General features: G+C 49.2%; 1 protein-coding gene across 1 annotated transcript in view; it reads right to left on the bottom strand.

The window, feature by feature from the left end:
* Window positions 1–274: 274 nt before the first annotated feature.
* The window catches only part of LOC311147074 (cadherin EGF LAG seven-pass G-type receptor 1-like), a 122,460-nt gene continuing 107,709 nt past the window's right edge, over window positions 275–15,025 (bottom strand). Inside the window, exons 26-37 of the mRNA XM_084183693.1 lie at window positions 14,718–14,918; window positions 12,331–12,505; window positions 11,264–11,376; window positions 10,766–10,845; window positions 5,133–5,259; window positions 4,629–4,754; window positions 4,354–4,490; window positions 3,264–3,370; window positions 2,924–3,088; window positions 2,364–2,636; window positions 1,842–2,151; window positions 275–1,390 (exon numbers count right to left, since the gene is read on the bottom strand). Coding sequence (XP_084039819.1) covers window positions 1,366–1,390; window positions 1,842–2,151; window positions 2,364–2,636; window positions 2,924–3,088; window positions 3,264–3,370; window positions 4,354–4,490; window positions 4,629–4,754; window positions 5,133–5,259; window positions 10,766–10,845; window positions 11,264–11,376; window positions 12,331–12,505; window positions 14,718–14,918 — 1,839 coding nt within the window. The 3' untranslated portion in view covers window positions 275–1,365. The remainder of the gene's footprint in view (window positions 1,391–1,841; window positions 2,152–2,363; window positions 2,637–2,923; window positions 3,089–3,263; window positions 3,371–4,353; window positions 4,491–4,628; window positions 4,755–5,132; window positions 5,260–10,765; window positions 10,846–11,263; window positions 11,377–12,330; window positions 12,506–14,717; window positions 14,919–15,025) is intronic.

Genomic DNA, 15,025 nt, shown 5'->3' with positions numbered 1-15,025 from the left:
TCATGCTTGAAAACCCACACGTCACTGAGTTAAAGCAGTTCTGCATGGAAGAGTGGGCCAAAATTCCTCCATAGCGATGTGAGAGACTGATCAACAACTACAGGAAGCATTTGGTTGGAGTCATTGCAGCTAAAGGTGGCACAACCAGTTATTGAGTGTAAGGGGGCAATTACTTTTTCACACAGGGGAATTGGGTGTTGCATAACTTTGTTTATGAAATAAATGAAATAAATATGTAATTGTTGTGTTATTTGTTCACTTATGTTCCCTTTATCTAATATTAGGTTTTGGTTGAAGATCTGATAACATTCAGTATCACAAATATGCAAAAGTAGAGAAAATTAGAAAGGGGCCAAATACTTTTTCATAGCACTGTATATGTACTGCAGTGGTTCTTTACCTACTTTGGTAAGCAGAATAATGGGTATGTACTGCTGACCTGTGTTCAAATGTTTTCTTTCAAATACTCCCCAAAATTTGGGGTGCATACCTGGAGTGCCAGATTGGCATAGTTTGCAGAGTGATAATGTTTGCTAGTCTGAGCCACAGAAGAACATGTCCTATAATTTCTCCACAATCAGAAAGGATTTCTAGAATTGTTGTTTTTACAAAAGCATTTTCTTTTCAATTTACAAATATGTATTTTTGTCTCTCATCCACGATGACAGTTGAAATACAAAATATAGAATTTTTTGAAATATCTACATATTAATAAAAGCATTGGGTGAAAGGCAGTGCTCCTCTTTCTATGAGTAGCTTGGAGGAACAGGGCACTTGGTAAGTCACTGAGTTTCTCCTGAACTTCCTGTACGCCTCCTGTAGGCCTCCACAACTCTGACTGTACCGGCACACAGTGGTCATACATCCATACATCCGTATATGTATCAGTCCTGAGGCTCTTAAGAGTCTTTGATCGACCAATGTGAGTCACTCATTCTGGGGGATGTAGTCTTTCTTCACCTCCTCTTCTAGTGGTTTGGCACAGGAGGTTCCATTAGTCCAGTAGGTAGGACCCCCTCCTTTACTTGGTTTAGTCTGACACATACATTCCCTTTTCTTGTCTTTAGTTTAGTCTGGCAGGCGTGGCTCTGCAGTAATACTACTCTCCTTAGGAGCTGAAGAGGGTGAGAGGTCAAGGGTGAGAGGTGAGGGACGAGAGGTCACTTCTCCATTGCACATGGGCATGATACCTTCTCTCTTTATACCTATCCTTTTCTCCTTTACTCTCTTGTTTTCTCCTCTCTTTTCCTTTCATTGTCCTTTCTTCTCTTGTTCCTTTCTTCTCCTCCTCCTCTCCTCTACTCCAGTGAGAGGTCATCTTTTCTCCTCTCATAAGGGCAGAGAGACTCTGGTTTTCCTGCTGGGTCAGATTGAAGTTTCATTACTGCCGCTGTTCCGGGAGAGAGAAAGGGATGGAGGGAAGGATAAAGGGAGGGGAGGATAGAGGGAGGGGAGGATAGAGGGAGGGGAGGGAAGGATATAGGGAGGTGAGGAGGGGAGACATGCTGGGTTAGATGTGTGCAGGTAGGGATGCAGGCTAACATCACTAGACAGTGTACAACCACGTGCAGCATTCATATGTGGGATGGGAACTTTCATTCATACAGTACACATAGACATGTGCAACAGCGAAATATGTCCTCCTTATGTGATAACTTCACCTAATACATGCAGGTCAGCATCAATAGTCTCCATGGTCAACAGATGCATGTCATTAAACTGTCTATAATGCAATCTGACATAAAAAATAATCCACTCATTCACTATTTAGGCTAAAAGGAATCTGAAAAACACCACACACAAGAATAACACTATGACATCATCATCACGCGACTACCCACTCTGAGTCTGATTCGTTGCCTCCGTTGGTCGTCATCGCCGTCATGCTCATATCCACGCCCCCATTCTGTGGTAATTGTGGCCGTGGGGCGATCGGCGGCTTGATGATTACGCTGTTGCTGTTGCCCACAGATACGGGGCGCACCCCGTCGTTGGAGGCCACGGAGGGGGTCTTGGATGGAGGGATGATGGGGGGAGGGATGGAGGAGGAGATGGTGGGAGGGTTGTAGTCACTCAGCTTCTCTCTCAGTCGGTTCTTCATGTTCTTGTCGGTCAAGGGAGGAGGGTACGTGATCTTGTTCTTCAGGATGCCTGAGATGGGAAGAATACAGAATCTTTAGATTTGTTTTAGGTGTAATAACAAAACTTTTACAAATGGATAAAGACAGGGCCAATATATTGTATGCTTGGATGAATGATTTGAATGAACAAACAAACGAGTGAGTGAATGAACAAACAAACAAACACACAAACCAACCAACAAAAAATAAAAAAATAAAATAAGGAATGTCTACATCTCTCACCCTTCTTCGGCTCAGGCTGGTGGGTGCTGGGAGGCCCATTGGAAGGTCCATTGGAGGGTAGACTGGGAGGTCCGTTCTCCCTAGTGGGGGTCTCCCTGTCCTGGGGTGTCTCTCCTCTCTCTCCTACATGGTTGAGTTTGTTCTCCTGGTGCAGCTCCACGTTCACCTTGGTCTCCACCCTCAGCCGTTCTGCACCCCCAGGATCCTCGCTGTCACTGGCTGTCGTCGCCTCCTTGGGCCAGTAAGGCTTCACGTGATTGGACACTGCTTCCACTAGGGTCAGAGGAAGAAGAAATATGAGCCAATCAGAACTTTGGTTGTAGGTAGTACTACCATACCACAGTAAATAAAAAATATGTCTGCAGGTATAATGCACTATAATCCAGTTATAATGTATTCTAAAGACTTATGTCATCTTATCAGTGAGTCATTAAGAATGAATAAAAAGCTAAATGAGAGAAACTGCAGTGCTTTCTGAGCAGTGAGACCATGGATGTTTCGGGTAACTGATAGGTACCCGTTAGGGTGAGGGGTGTTTTGGTTTAGAAATGGATGGCTACCTTTGGGTGCGATGCTGGGCCCTTTGGGTGTGCTGTGTAGAGGCTGTCTCTCATTGTTCCACTTGGGCTTGATGTCCATGTCATCATCTTCGCTGTCAGAAGAGTGAGACGAGGCATAGGACGAGCTGTGTTCATCTACAGACAACTCACTGTCCGAGTCCGAGTCTGAGAGAGAGAAAGAGAGAGAGGGAGACCAAAAGACAAAAAGAGAGAAAGAGCAACACATGAATACATTATACAGACACACAGCTCACTGCTGTGAAGACCACACACCATCTCCATCTACTCTTATAAAAAGGACAGTTTGATGGAGTTTGAATCAGATCATGATATGGCTTACCGTCTCCTCCTTTAGTGCCGTTCCTGTGGAACAGAGATCCGTCCAGGTCAGTGTGTCCTGCTTTAGCTGTCCCCGACGACACACTGGGCTTCTGACCAGAGTCACCCCTACATCAGAGAGAAGGCCAAACACAGGTTAGTTACACAGCTAGGTGTAATCACATTGAACTTACTATAGAGCTGCAGAAGAACTGATGACGAACTTCACCTGGGCAATGGATGAAGTGGAATTTCCCCCCATTTTGTCTCTTTTCCCTGAACATAATGTAAGAGTAATAACTTTTCCAAACTCTTATAGATTTAGACATTAGCCAGAGGGCCTACAGCAATACTGTACTGTAGCTAACCTGTCTGATGCTTTCTGATCTAAGAGTTAGGCTTGCTGGGGCTGGAGCCTAACCAACAAAAGCCAGCTGTGTGTGTCTGAAATATTCTACCAGGTACTGTATATGCCTCCCCCTCCAGCCAGACACTCCCCACCCACTGAGCTTAGCCCTTGTTGACCTGTGTATGTGTGTGTGTGTGTGTGTGTGTGTGTGTGTGTGTGTGTGTGTGTGTTTGTGTGTCGTCTCTTTTTGTATGCTTGCGTGTTTGACAAACTGCTGTGTTATGCTGAGCCATGCTTTGCCTGCATGCGCGTGAAATCATATTCAGAAAGGTAGAAAAACAGTCACAAAACCACAGAGAGAGAGAGCAAGAGAGAGAGAGAGAGAGAGAGAGAGAGAGAGTGAGAGAGAGTGAGTGAGTGAGTGAGTGAGTGAGTGAGTGAGTGAGTGAGTGAGTGAGTGAGTGAGTGAGTGAGTGAGTGAGAGAGAGAGAGAGAGAGAGAGAGAGAGAGAGAGAGAGAGAGAGAGAGAGAGAGAGAGAGAGAGAGAGAGAGAGAGAGAGAGACAGAGCTCAGAGATGCTGTGGAGGGGGGCTGCTACAAGGGTTAGTGTGGTTGAGCTAGTCACGCAGTGAGAGAGAGCGAGAGAGAGAGAGAGAGATGGCTCAGAGATCAAAAGAGTAACAGAGAAAAAAAGAGAGATCCAGACTGAGAAAGGACAGACAGTTTTGCCATTGCCATAGCCATGCGGCAGCCACCGTGTTACCTGAGTGTGTAAGCGAGGTAGCTGCTGTGGCTTTTGGCTGACCTGACGGTACTCTCCAGGGAAACAGTGGACTCCCCAATGGCTGACCTGTACAGAGGACCGTCCTCAGTGTACGTGGTGTTACAGTTCAGAGACCGCTGGAGGGAGGGGGGATTGGTTGGAAGGAGGGTGGGAGAGGGGGGGGGGATGGGGGAGAAAGAAACCAGTCAGTACTAGACAGTAAAGATATCTGTTTATCTCCTTATGTGTGTGTGTTTATCCGTGTGTATACTTACAGTGAGTAGAGATGCTCTGGTAGTGCTGGACTCATCCGGTAAAGCCCTCTTCCCAGTAAAGACATTCTTCAGATTCTTCCTCACTTCTTTATTAAAGATCACATGGAAGAAGAAGATGATGATGCCCTATAAGGAGACGGAGAGAGAGGGTCAGTCAAAGCCTTTACAAAATCCATTCTCTTCAATGATATTAGGCCAGGGCCTGCATTCATAAATTGTCTCAGAGTAGAGTGCTGATCTAGGATCAGGTCTCCCCTGGCAATGTAATCTTATTCAATATTATCTAAAAGGCAAAACTGATCGTAGATCAGTACGCCTACTCTGAGACGCTTTATGAATGCAGGCCCTGGCCTAATATCAGTGAAGAGAATGGATTTTGTCACGGCTGGTGATCACTGGTGTACAGTAAGGCTGAGTTTTAGCTTCTAGAGTCTAGTGAATGATAGTGGACTGTACAGCCTGACCCGTGACCTTTAACCCTGAGCCCTGTCCCTGACCCCTCACCTGCAGACAACTGAAGATGGCGAACAGGTAGTGAAAGGTCATGACATCACTGTTGACGGCCATGAGGCCCAACAGCCAGGTGGCGCTGATGAGCAATAGGAGCATGAAGGCCATCCTCAGAGCAGGACTATGTAGGGGGAGGGAGGTAGACGGAGAGACTCAGATTATAACACACACAAACACACAGTCACCCGCATGTATGCACACACACAACATAACACACTGTCACGGTTTCGGCCGAGGCGGCCCCTCCTCCTTGTTCGGGCAGGTTTCGGCGGTCGTCGTCTCCGGAGTACTAGCTGCCACCGTTCTATGTTTCTTGTTTGATTGGTTTTGTCTGTTTGTCACACCTGTTTTGTGTTAGGTCTCATTAAGCACCCTATTTAGTTCCTTGTTGTTAGGTTAGTTTAGGTGTTGTGTGTAATTGTTCCTTGTCGTGTTGCTGCGCTACCTGTTTTGGTGCGCTATTTTGTAGCTTACCTCCTTGTTTGTTTTAAGGAGAAGATTACGCACATGTTTAGTGCGCCCGTTTGTTTACGCCTGTGCGCGCTTTTCTCGCCTCCGGGCTGTTTTTGGATTATATTTTGTGTGATCTACTAAAGTCTTTGTTGGACTTAACTTCTGCGTCCTGCGCCTGATTCCACACCACACCTACCTACAGCAACTCTTGACAGAATTACACACCATCGAATGGAATCAGCAGGAGCACCCACCGACATCATGGAGGAGCGTCTCCGAGGTCAAGATGATCGGATTAATCAGATCGGGCACGCTTTGGACCGGGTGATGAACATTCTCCATCGTTGGGAGACCAGCGATGTACCCACACCTCCACCTACCGCACCATCACCTTCGGTCAACCCGCCCGTCCAACAACCGGAACCCAGTGGGATTCGGCTCTCGCTCCCGAGGGCGTACGACGGCACCGCTGCCGGGTGTCAGGGGTTCCTGTTACAGGTGGAGCTCTACCTTGCCACCATACACCCGGCGCCCTCGGGATACGAGAGCGTTTCCGCCCTCATCTCCTGTCTCACCGGCAAGGCGTTGGAGTGGGCCAACGCCGAATGGAGGGGAATAGACGCCGCCACAGTCACCTATGCGGAGTTCTCCCGCCGCTTCCGTGCGGTCTTCGACCATCCACCAGAAGGGAAGGCGGCGGGGGAGCGTCTATTCTACCTCCGACAGGGGATGAGGAGCGCTCAAGAGTTTGCGCTGGAGTTCCGGACTCTAGCGGCAGATGCAGGGTGGAATGAGCGGGCCCTCATAGACCACTTTAGATGCAGCCTTCGGGAGGACGTCCGCAGAGAGTTAGCGTGCAGGGATACTACACTAACATTTGACCAGTTGGTGGACATGGCCATTCGGCTGGACACCCTGCTCGCGACCCGCGGACGTCCCAGGTGGGGGCCGCCCATTCTACCCTCCAGCGCCTCCGAGCCGAGCCCGATGGAGCTTGGAGGTGCTGGCGCTAGAGGGAGGAGTAGAAGGAGCCCGAGGGGGGCAGTCTCCTGCACCAACTGTGGTCGCGGAGGGCACACCGCGGCTAGGTGCTGGGGAGGGTCCCCTGGTGAGGGAGATGGCAGGTCACACATTGGGGAGTCCTCCCAGGTGAGTAGGCGCCCTACTTACCCAGAGCTTTCTGTCGTACACATAACATTACCTGTTTGTTTCCCACAGGTTGCACCTCGTTCCCAGCATAAGGCGCTAGTCGATTCAGGCGCAGCTGGGAATTTTGTAGATCGTAAATTCTGTGTTGAGTTAGGGATTCCCCTCCTTCCGGTCGATAAGCCTTTCCCTGTACATGCCCTAGATAGTCGTCCGTTAGGATCTGGGTTGATTAGGGAGGTCACGGCGCCACTTAGGATGATGACGCAGGAGGGTCATGAGGAGACGATTCAACTCTATCTGATCGACTCTCCTGCGTATCCGGTGGTACTGGGGCTTCCCTGGTTGATTACCCATGATCCTACGATTTCGTGGCGAGAGAAGGCTCTTAAAGGGTGGTCTGCTCAGTGTGAGGGGCTATGTCTGGGTGTTTCCGTAGGGGCGACCTCGGTGGAGAGTCCGAACCAGATGCCAGCACTGCACATTCCGCCTGAGTATGAGGATTTGGCACTCGTGTTTAGTAAAACAAGAGCGGCACGGTTGCCGCCTCATAGACAGGGAGATTGTGCGATAGACCTCCAGGCAGGAGCTGCGCTCCCGCGGAGCCATGTGTATCCTTTGTCACAGGAGGAGAAAAGGGCAATGGAGACATACATTGCCGAGTCTCTGAGACAGGGATACATACGGTCCTCCACTTCTCCCGCGTCCTCGAGCTTCTTTTTTGTGAAGAAAAAGGATGGAGGTTTGCGTCCGTGTATTGATTACCGCGGTCTCAATCAGGTGACTGTGAAATATAGTTATCCACTCCCGCTGATTGCGACCATGACGGAGTCCTTACACGGGGCACGGTTCTTCACAAAATTGGACCTCAGGAGCGCATATAACTTGGTGCGCATTAGGGAGGGCGATGAGTGGAAGACAGCATTTAGTACTACCTCCGGCCATTACGAGTCTCTCGTCATGCCATATGGTTTAATGAATGCTCCATCAGTCTTCCAATCTTTTGTAGATGAGATTTTCCGGGACATGCAGGCGCAGGGAGTAGTGGTGTACATAGATGATATTCTTGTGTACAGTTCTACTCGGGCCGAGCATGTAGCCCTGGTGCGCAGGGTATTGAGGAGACTGTTGGAGCATGACCTGTATGTCAAAGCCGAGAAATGTCTGTTCTTCCAGGAGTCAGTCTCCTTTTTGGGTTACCAGTTGTCTGCGTCAGGGGTGAGAATGGAGGTTGACCGGGTGTCTGCCGTGCGTAATTGGCAAACCCCAACTACGGTTAAAGAGGTGCAGCGGTTCTTGGGTTTTGCGAATTACTACCGGAGGTTTATCCGGGGTTTTGGACAGGTGGCAGCTCCCATAACGTCTCTTCTGAAGGGGGGTCCGGTGCGCTTGCGGTGGTCGGCTGAGGCGGACAGGGCTTTTGGGAGACTGAAGGACCTGTTTACCTCGGCTCCAGTGCTGGCGCACCCGGATCCCACTTTACCCTTCCAAGTAGAGGTAGACGCGTCTGAGGCCGGTATCGGGGCAGTTCTTTCACAACGGTCCGGCACACCACCTAAGCTCCGCCCCTGTGCTTTTTATTCTAAAAAGCTCAGTCCGGCGGAGCGGAATTATGACGTAGGGGACAGGGAGCTGTTAGCCGTAGTACAGGCCCTAAAGGTGTGGAGGCATTGGCTTGAGGGGGCTCAACACCCTTTCCTCATTCTGACCGACCACCGTAACCTGGAATACATTCGGGCAGCTAGGAGACTGAATCCTCGCCAGGCTCGATGGACTATGTTTCTCGCCCGGTTTGTGTTCAAGATCACTTACATCCCTGGGTCCCAGAACGGGAAGGCAGATGCCCTGTCTCGGCGGTATGACACGGAGGAGAGGTGCGTGGAGCCCATTCCCATACTACCGGAGTCTTGTCTGGTGGCACCGGTGGTGTGGGAGGTCGATGCGGAGATCGAGCGGGCATTACGCACCGACCCTAGCCCTCCACAGTGTCCGGTGGGTCGGACGTACGTCCCGCTCGAGGTCCGGGATCGGCTGATTTATTGGGCTCACACGTCACCCTCCTCTGGACATCCAGGTATTGGCCGGACAGTGCACTGCCTTAGTACAAAATACTGGTGGCCAACGTTAGCCAGGGATGTGAGGGTTTATGTCTCCTCCTGCTCAGTGTGTGCCCAGTGTAAGGCGCCCAGACACTTGCCCAGGGGTAAATTACAACCCCTGCCCATTCCACAACGACCCTGGTCTCACCTCTCGGTGGATTTTGTTACCGACCTTCCCTCCTCACGAGGGAATACCACCATCCTGGTCGTTGTGGATCGGTTCTCGAAGGCCTGTCGTCTCCTTCCCATGCCGGGTCTTCTTACTGCCCTACAGACCGCTGAGGCTCTATTTACTCACGTCTTCCGGCATTACGGGGTACCCGAGGATATAGTGTCCGATCGAGGCCCCCAGTTTACCTCCAGAGTCTGGAGAGCCTTTATGGAACGGTTGGGGGTCTCGGTGAGCCTTACCTCGGGTTACCACCCGGAGAGTAATGGGCAGGTCGAACGAGTCAACCAGGATGTGGGTAGGTTTCTGAGGTCATATTGTCAGGGCCGGCCGGAGGAGTGGGCGAGATATGTGCCCTGGGCCGAGATGGCACAGAACTCTCTCCGCCACTCCTCCACTAGACTAACCCCTTTCCAGTGTGTGTTAGGGTACCAGCCGGTTCTGGCACCTTGGCATGAGAGCCAGATCGAGGCCCCTGCTGTGGATGAGTGGGTGCGGCGCTCGGAGGAGACATGGAACGCTGCACACGTCCATCTGCAGCGAGCCATCCGTCGACAGAAGACGAGCGCCGACCTACACCGCAGTGAGGGGCCAGTGTACGCACCTGGAGATCGAGTCTGGCTCTCAACCAGAAACCTGCCCCTCCGCCTGCCCTGCCGGAAGCTGGGTCGGCGGTTTGTGGGGCCTTTTAAAGTCCTGAGGAGATTGAACGAGGTGTGTTACAGGTTACAACTGCCCATTGATTACAAGAATATTAACCCCTCGTTCCATGTGTCTCTCCTCAGGCCGGTGGTAGCTGGTCCACTCCAGGATTTTGAGATAGAGGAGACTCCTCCGCCCCCGTTGGACATCGAGGGGGCTCCGGCATACACTGTTCGGACCATCCTGGATTCGAGACGCCGGATGGGGGGTCTCCAATATCTCGTGGAGTGGGAGGGGTACGGTCCGGAGGAGCGGTGCTGGGTGCCGAGGAGGGACATTCTGGATCCGTCCCTGCTGACCGAATTCCATCGTGGTCATCCTACGCGCCCTGCTCCGCGTCCTCCTGGTCGTCCCCGAGGCGGGGGGCGGCGCACGGCTGGAGCCGCGCGTCAAGGGGGGGGGGTACTGTCACGGTTTCGGCCGAGGCGGCCCCTCCTCCTTGTTCGGGCAGGTTTCGGCGGTCGTCGTCTCCGGAGTACTAGCTGCCACCGTTCTATGTTTCTTGTTTGATTGGTTTTGTCTGTTTGTCACACCTGTTTTGTGTTAGGTCTCATTAAGCACCCTATTTAGTTCCTTGTTGTTAGTTTAGGTGTTGTGTGTAATTGTTCCTTGTCGTGTTGCTGCGCTACCTGTTTTGGTGCGCTATTTTGTAGCTTACCTCCTTGTTTGTTTTAAGGAGAAGATTACGCACATGTTTAGTGCGCCCGTTTGTTTACGCCTGTGCGCGCTTTTCTCGCCTCCGGGCTGTTTTTGGATTATATTTTGTGTGATCTACTAAAGTCTTTGTTGGACTTAACTTCTGCGTCCTGCGCCTGATTCCACACCACACCTACCTACAGCAACTCTTGACACACACACATGCACACACTCATACATACACGCATGGACGCACACCCACACAGTCGCGCATCCACAGACACACATGTAAGTCCTAGTAAGATGGTTAATGTAACATAGGCGTAGCTCCACAATAGAATGTAGAGAATGGCCTTTGATATCCTTAATCTCAAGCGTGTGTGCATGCGTGCGTATGTGCCTGCGTGTGTAATAATACTTACATGGCTCCAGACTTCTCGAAGGACCTCTGCCTGCGTCCACAGGATGCCTTAGCTGCCAGTACAAAGATGACGATATTGACCTGAGAGAGAGGAGAGAGACAGAGACAAGCATTAGTACCATGGCAGACAACATGATAAATTAACTTACAGTCAACTACAGATACACTCAAGACCTCTAATTGCAAATCACTCACTAACACAGGCATGGCATTTGCTAAGGAATTAGAGAGAGAGAGAGAGAGAGAGAGAGAGAGAGAGAGAGAGAGAGAGAGAGACAAAGAGAGAGAGAGACAGAGAAAGAGAGCGCGAGAGAGAGAGAGAGAGAGAGAGAGAGCAAAGGAAGGACAAAAAGAAAAGAAAAGGGCAAGGAGAGAAGAACGAGCAGAGAAAGAAAGAAAGAAAGAGAAGAATGTAACATTGAAAATAATCATGTAAAAGTAAGTATTAATCTATCGCTATTAGAGGTTAAAAAAGGCACCATTTATCTCAGGCACTCACCAGGACGACTACAGAGATGGGTCCTGCGAAGCTCCAGATGAGAGTGTCGTGGACAGAGAGCCAGCAGAAGTCTGGGTTCCCATAGCCCTGAGGGTCAAGACCCACTGCCAGACCTGAGGAGGGGAGAACCAGAGAAACATATCAAGACTGTGTTAGCTGTAGGCCTACTGTAAAGTATGAGCATCACCTGTACTGGGCCAATAATACATTCACACCTATTAGAAACCCCACTAAACAACAATGTAAGTAGATGCATCAGGCTATTATTGATGGGAGAAGAGAATAGCAGAGAAAGGCTAGAAAGCCTGTGCATGGTTCATCCACAGATGATGTTGCAGGTCAAGCAAAGCATGTCGGAACAGCGTCTACCGTGTGCAGGCTTTCTTTCTTTATTCAAATCCATAGATATACACAGAGGCTTCATAAAACACCTCACTCTAGTGCACAACGGTGTAAGCTGATCTACACTGGTATTATCCATGAGAGAAGAGAGGAGCTGGGCTGGGTTAGGGACTTATTCTCTCCCCAGGCTTTGTGCGTTTGCCAGGGTGGAAGGTGATACCATTATGGGCCGACTGGCATCAGCAGACACAGGTCTAATCACCTACAGGAAGTCTTCAGGACAGGAGATGATATATAGCACTAGAGACTACTACTGGACAGAGACTTCAGGATGTCTCTCTCTCCCTCTCTCTTTCCACCTCTTCCTCTCTTCTGCTCGCTTCTCCTCTCTCTCCTGCTTCCTCTCTCTCTCTGCTCTCTCCCTCATATTATCTGGCTTTTCCTACTGCTCTCTTCCTCTCTCTCTCCCTCTCTCTCTCTCTTTCTCCCTCTCTCTCCACCAGGTTTCCCACAGGGATCAAAGGTTCCTCAAGGAGAGACAGGCGAGTCGGTGTACGGCAGAAGACAGACAAGATGGCTTCTGACTCGTAGGTGTGACTAGGTTTGTTTACCTGGGATTGGGGTGACTGAGTTTAAGTGTGTGTGTGTGTGAGTGCGTGAGTGCCCATCCGTCTGTCCGCGTGTGCATCTGTGTGTGCATTCGTTATGTGTGTGTGTTTCCTCACCTGTGATGATTGCAGGTATGCCCCAGCCCATGGCGTAGTAGAATCTCATTTGACCGTGGTTGATGTTCCTGACCTCCGTCAGCATGCGGTAGATGTGGAGGCCCTCCACAAACATCCAGGCAAACGTACACATGTAGAAGTAGTGGAGCAAGATGGCGATCACCGTACACACAAACTACAGACAGAGAGTCACAGAGGGACAAGGTTAGAGATAACGAGGGACATCCATTTCAATCACATTGAGAACCACTAATCCAAGTTCCAAGTTCCATTCTTCAGCACTGGTCACACTACACTGAGGGTACAAAACATTAAGAACACCTTCCTAATAGAGTTATGTCTTGCCCATTCACTCTCTGAATGGCACACATACACAATCCATGTCTCAAGGCTTAAAAATCCTTCTTTAACCGGTCTCCTCCCCTTCATCTACACTGATTGAAGTGGATTTAACAAGTGACATCAATAAGGGATCATAGCTTTCACCTGCATTCACCTGGTCAGTCTATGTCATGGAAAGAGCAGGTGTTCTTAATGTTTTGTACACTCAGTGTATAGCCCTGAGTGTCTCTCTCCCTCCCTCCATCTCGCTCTACTTTTCTTTATCTCCCTCCATCCCTTGTTCCATGCAGTGTTCTTGGGAATCCCCCAGCAGGTAGGGGAGGGAGAGGACTAGAGCTAGATCCCAGTCTACAGAACAGAAGGGCATCAATCTAACAGGGCTGTGACTGACAACAGCATTCCACAGCACTGACACACACACACACACACGGCTAGGCTTCTAACTTCAGAATAAGAAAAGCACTTGGAAAAACAGAGGGTGAGTCAGTGAGTAAGTGTCGATCATTACTACTGTTGTAACAGAACAGCCAGAAGAGGACTGCCTTCTAGGGAGTTTTTCCTAGCCAATGTGCTTTTGCCTCTGCATTGCTTGCTCTTTGAGGTTTTAAGCTGGGTATCTGTAAAGCTTCTGATATAAAATACGTTGATTTGAATTTGATTTGAACAGTAACAGTCTATGAAGACAGACTCAGACCTGAGGCTCAAACAGTTAGGCACCAGTAACAGCATGTCTCTATTATCACAGGCCTTGAGGGACAGCAGGCCTATTAGTGTGTCTGTGTGTGTGTGTGTGTGTGTGTGTGTGTGTGTGTGTTGTGCAATACATTTCAGAGTAAATTGCATCAATGTACTTACTTTTATGTCAAAATACACTATTAGATTACTTGCTTATAGGCAAACCTTTATACTGCACTTACAAGGTAAAGGAATCACATGCTATGTGAATACACAGTATCGGACATCTCAGAGTGTCTTAAATAGGGAATGTATTTTTAGACAACAGAGAAATGGTTAGTCTCATCCAGTACAGTAAATTCCTGCTCTAACACTATTAGTGAAGCATCAGATGTATAATCTAGAAAAATCTAGCAGACAAAGACAACCTCTCAGGTAGGATCGATCCCTCTAAGCTCCTGTCAGCACCAGTACCTGAATGGCTCCAGGCAAACCAATAGCAGCAATTTACCAGAAACCGCTAACTGGAGTGAACCTGAAACACAAATCCCTGCTTTATCCCTTATCCTACCTGAAAATACACCACGCTACAGGAATAGGAAAAATACTGTATATGTTGGGGAGGAGTGTGTATGTGGGGGGACTGGGGAGGTGTGTTTGTGTGTGTGTGTATAATGTACGTGGGTTGTTTGTGTGTTTTAAACATTGCAATATGATTTTCAACAAAAATAGAAACCTGTGCAGGCAGACACAAGACTTTCCATAGTGTTGTAGAGCATGACTCTTTTCTCAGCTCAACAACAATGATGAATTCCCATAACGCCAGGGAGAAAATGGCTGCAGGGCTGTATTCCTGGGGTTATCCCAGGTGATCCCTTCAATTTGTAAACAAAATGACTCCATAATCAACATAATTAACAGAAGTGATATTTAAAGAATTAAATGTAACCTGTGCTCTAAGCAGAGAGAACAGAGGCACTAGTGTACTAACAGAGGCACTAGTGTACTTCTAACACTTAAGCTTAAGAATCAGGAGTGCTACCAAACAACCAAGATATTTTTCATTCATATCCAGATAGTCACAAATACTAAACATTCCAAACTATCCCTGCTAAAGCATGGTCAATGTCATTTTCAGGAGTTTATAGGTCAGGGTTCCTTAATTTTCAGTCACTGGGTTTTCAGTCTTGTTGATGGGTCAGAGGTTAAAGTTCAGGGGTTAGAGGTCAGGGTCATGGTCATGGTTAGAGGTCACGATTAGGCTTCCTTAGTTCAGTTTATCTATTTGTCTGGTGGATTCGTCAGGGTTAGAGTCATAGAAGTCAGGGTCAGAGTAAGAGGTCAGGGTTCATAGGTTAAATGTTTCTCACTGGGTTGTCAGTCTGGTTGATGCCGATGAGGAAGACGAGCTCGGAGAAGAAGAGTGCCGCCACCAGGTTCCTGTGGATGCTGTGGAGGTTAGAGCGTAGCTTCCTGAGTAGAGCCAGCAGGATGAAGGTGAGGAGCAGGGCCACCAGGGAGGCTGACACCGTGGTGTAGGTCACAATCTTTAGGGGTAACACGTCACCATGCTGGGGGGAGGGCAGGGAGAGGGAGGGGGGAGCAAGAGAGGAGAAAGGGGGAGAGGGGTAAGAAAGAGAGAGAGAGAGAGTGGGGAAAGAGAGAGGAGGGAGAGATA

Source organism: Coregonus lavaretus, assembly GCF_964263955.1.
Source record: "Coregonus lavaretus genome assembly, chromosome: 19".
In the NCBI taxonomy this organism is placed as follows: domain Eukaryota; kingdom Metazoa; phylum Chordata; class Actinopteri; order Salmoniformes; family Salmonidae; genus Coregonus; species Coregonus lavaretus.
Note: the sequence above shows the minus strand (reverse complement) of the source record. Positions and strands in the feature narration are given on the sequence as shown.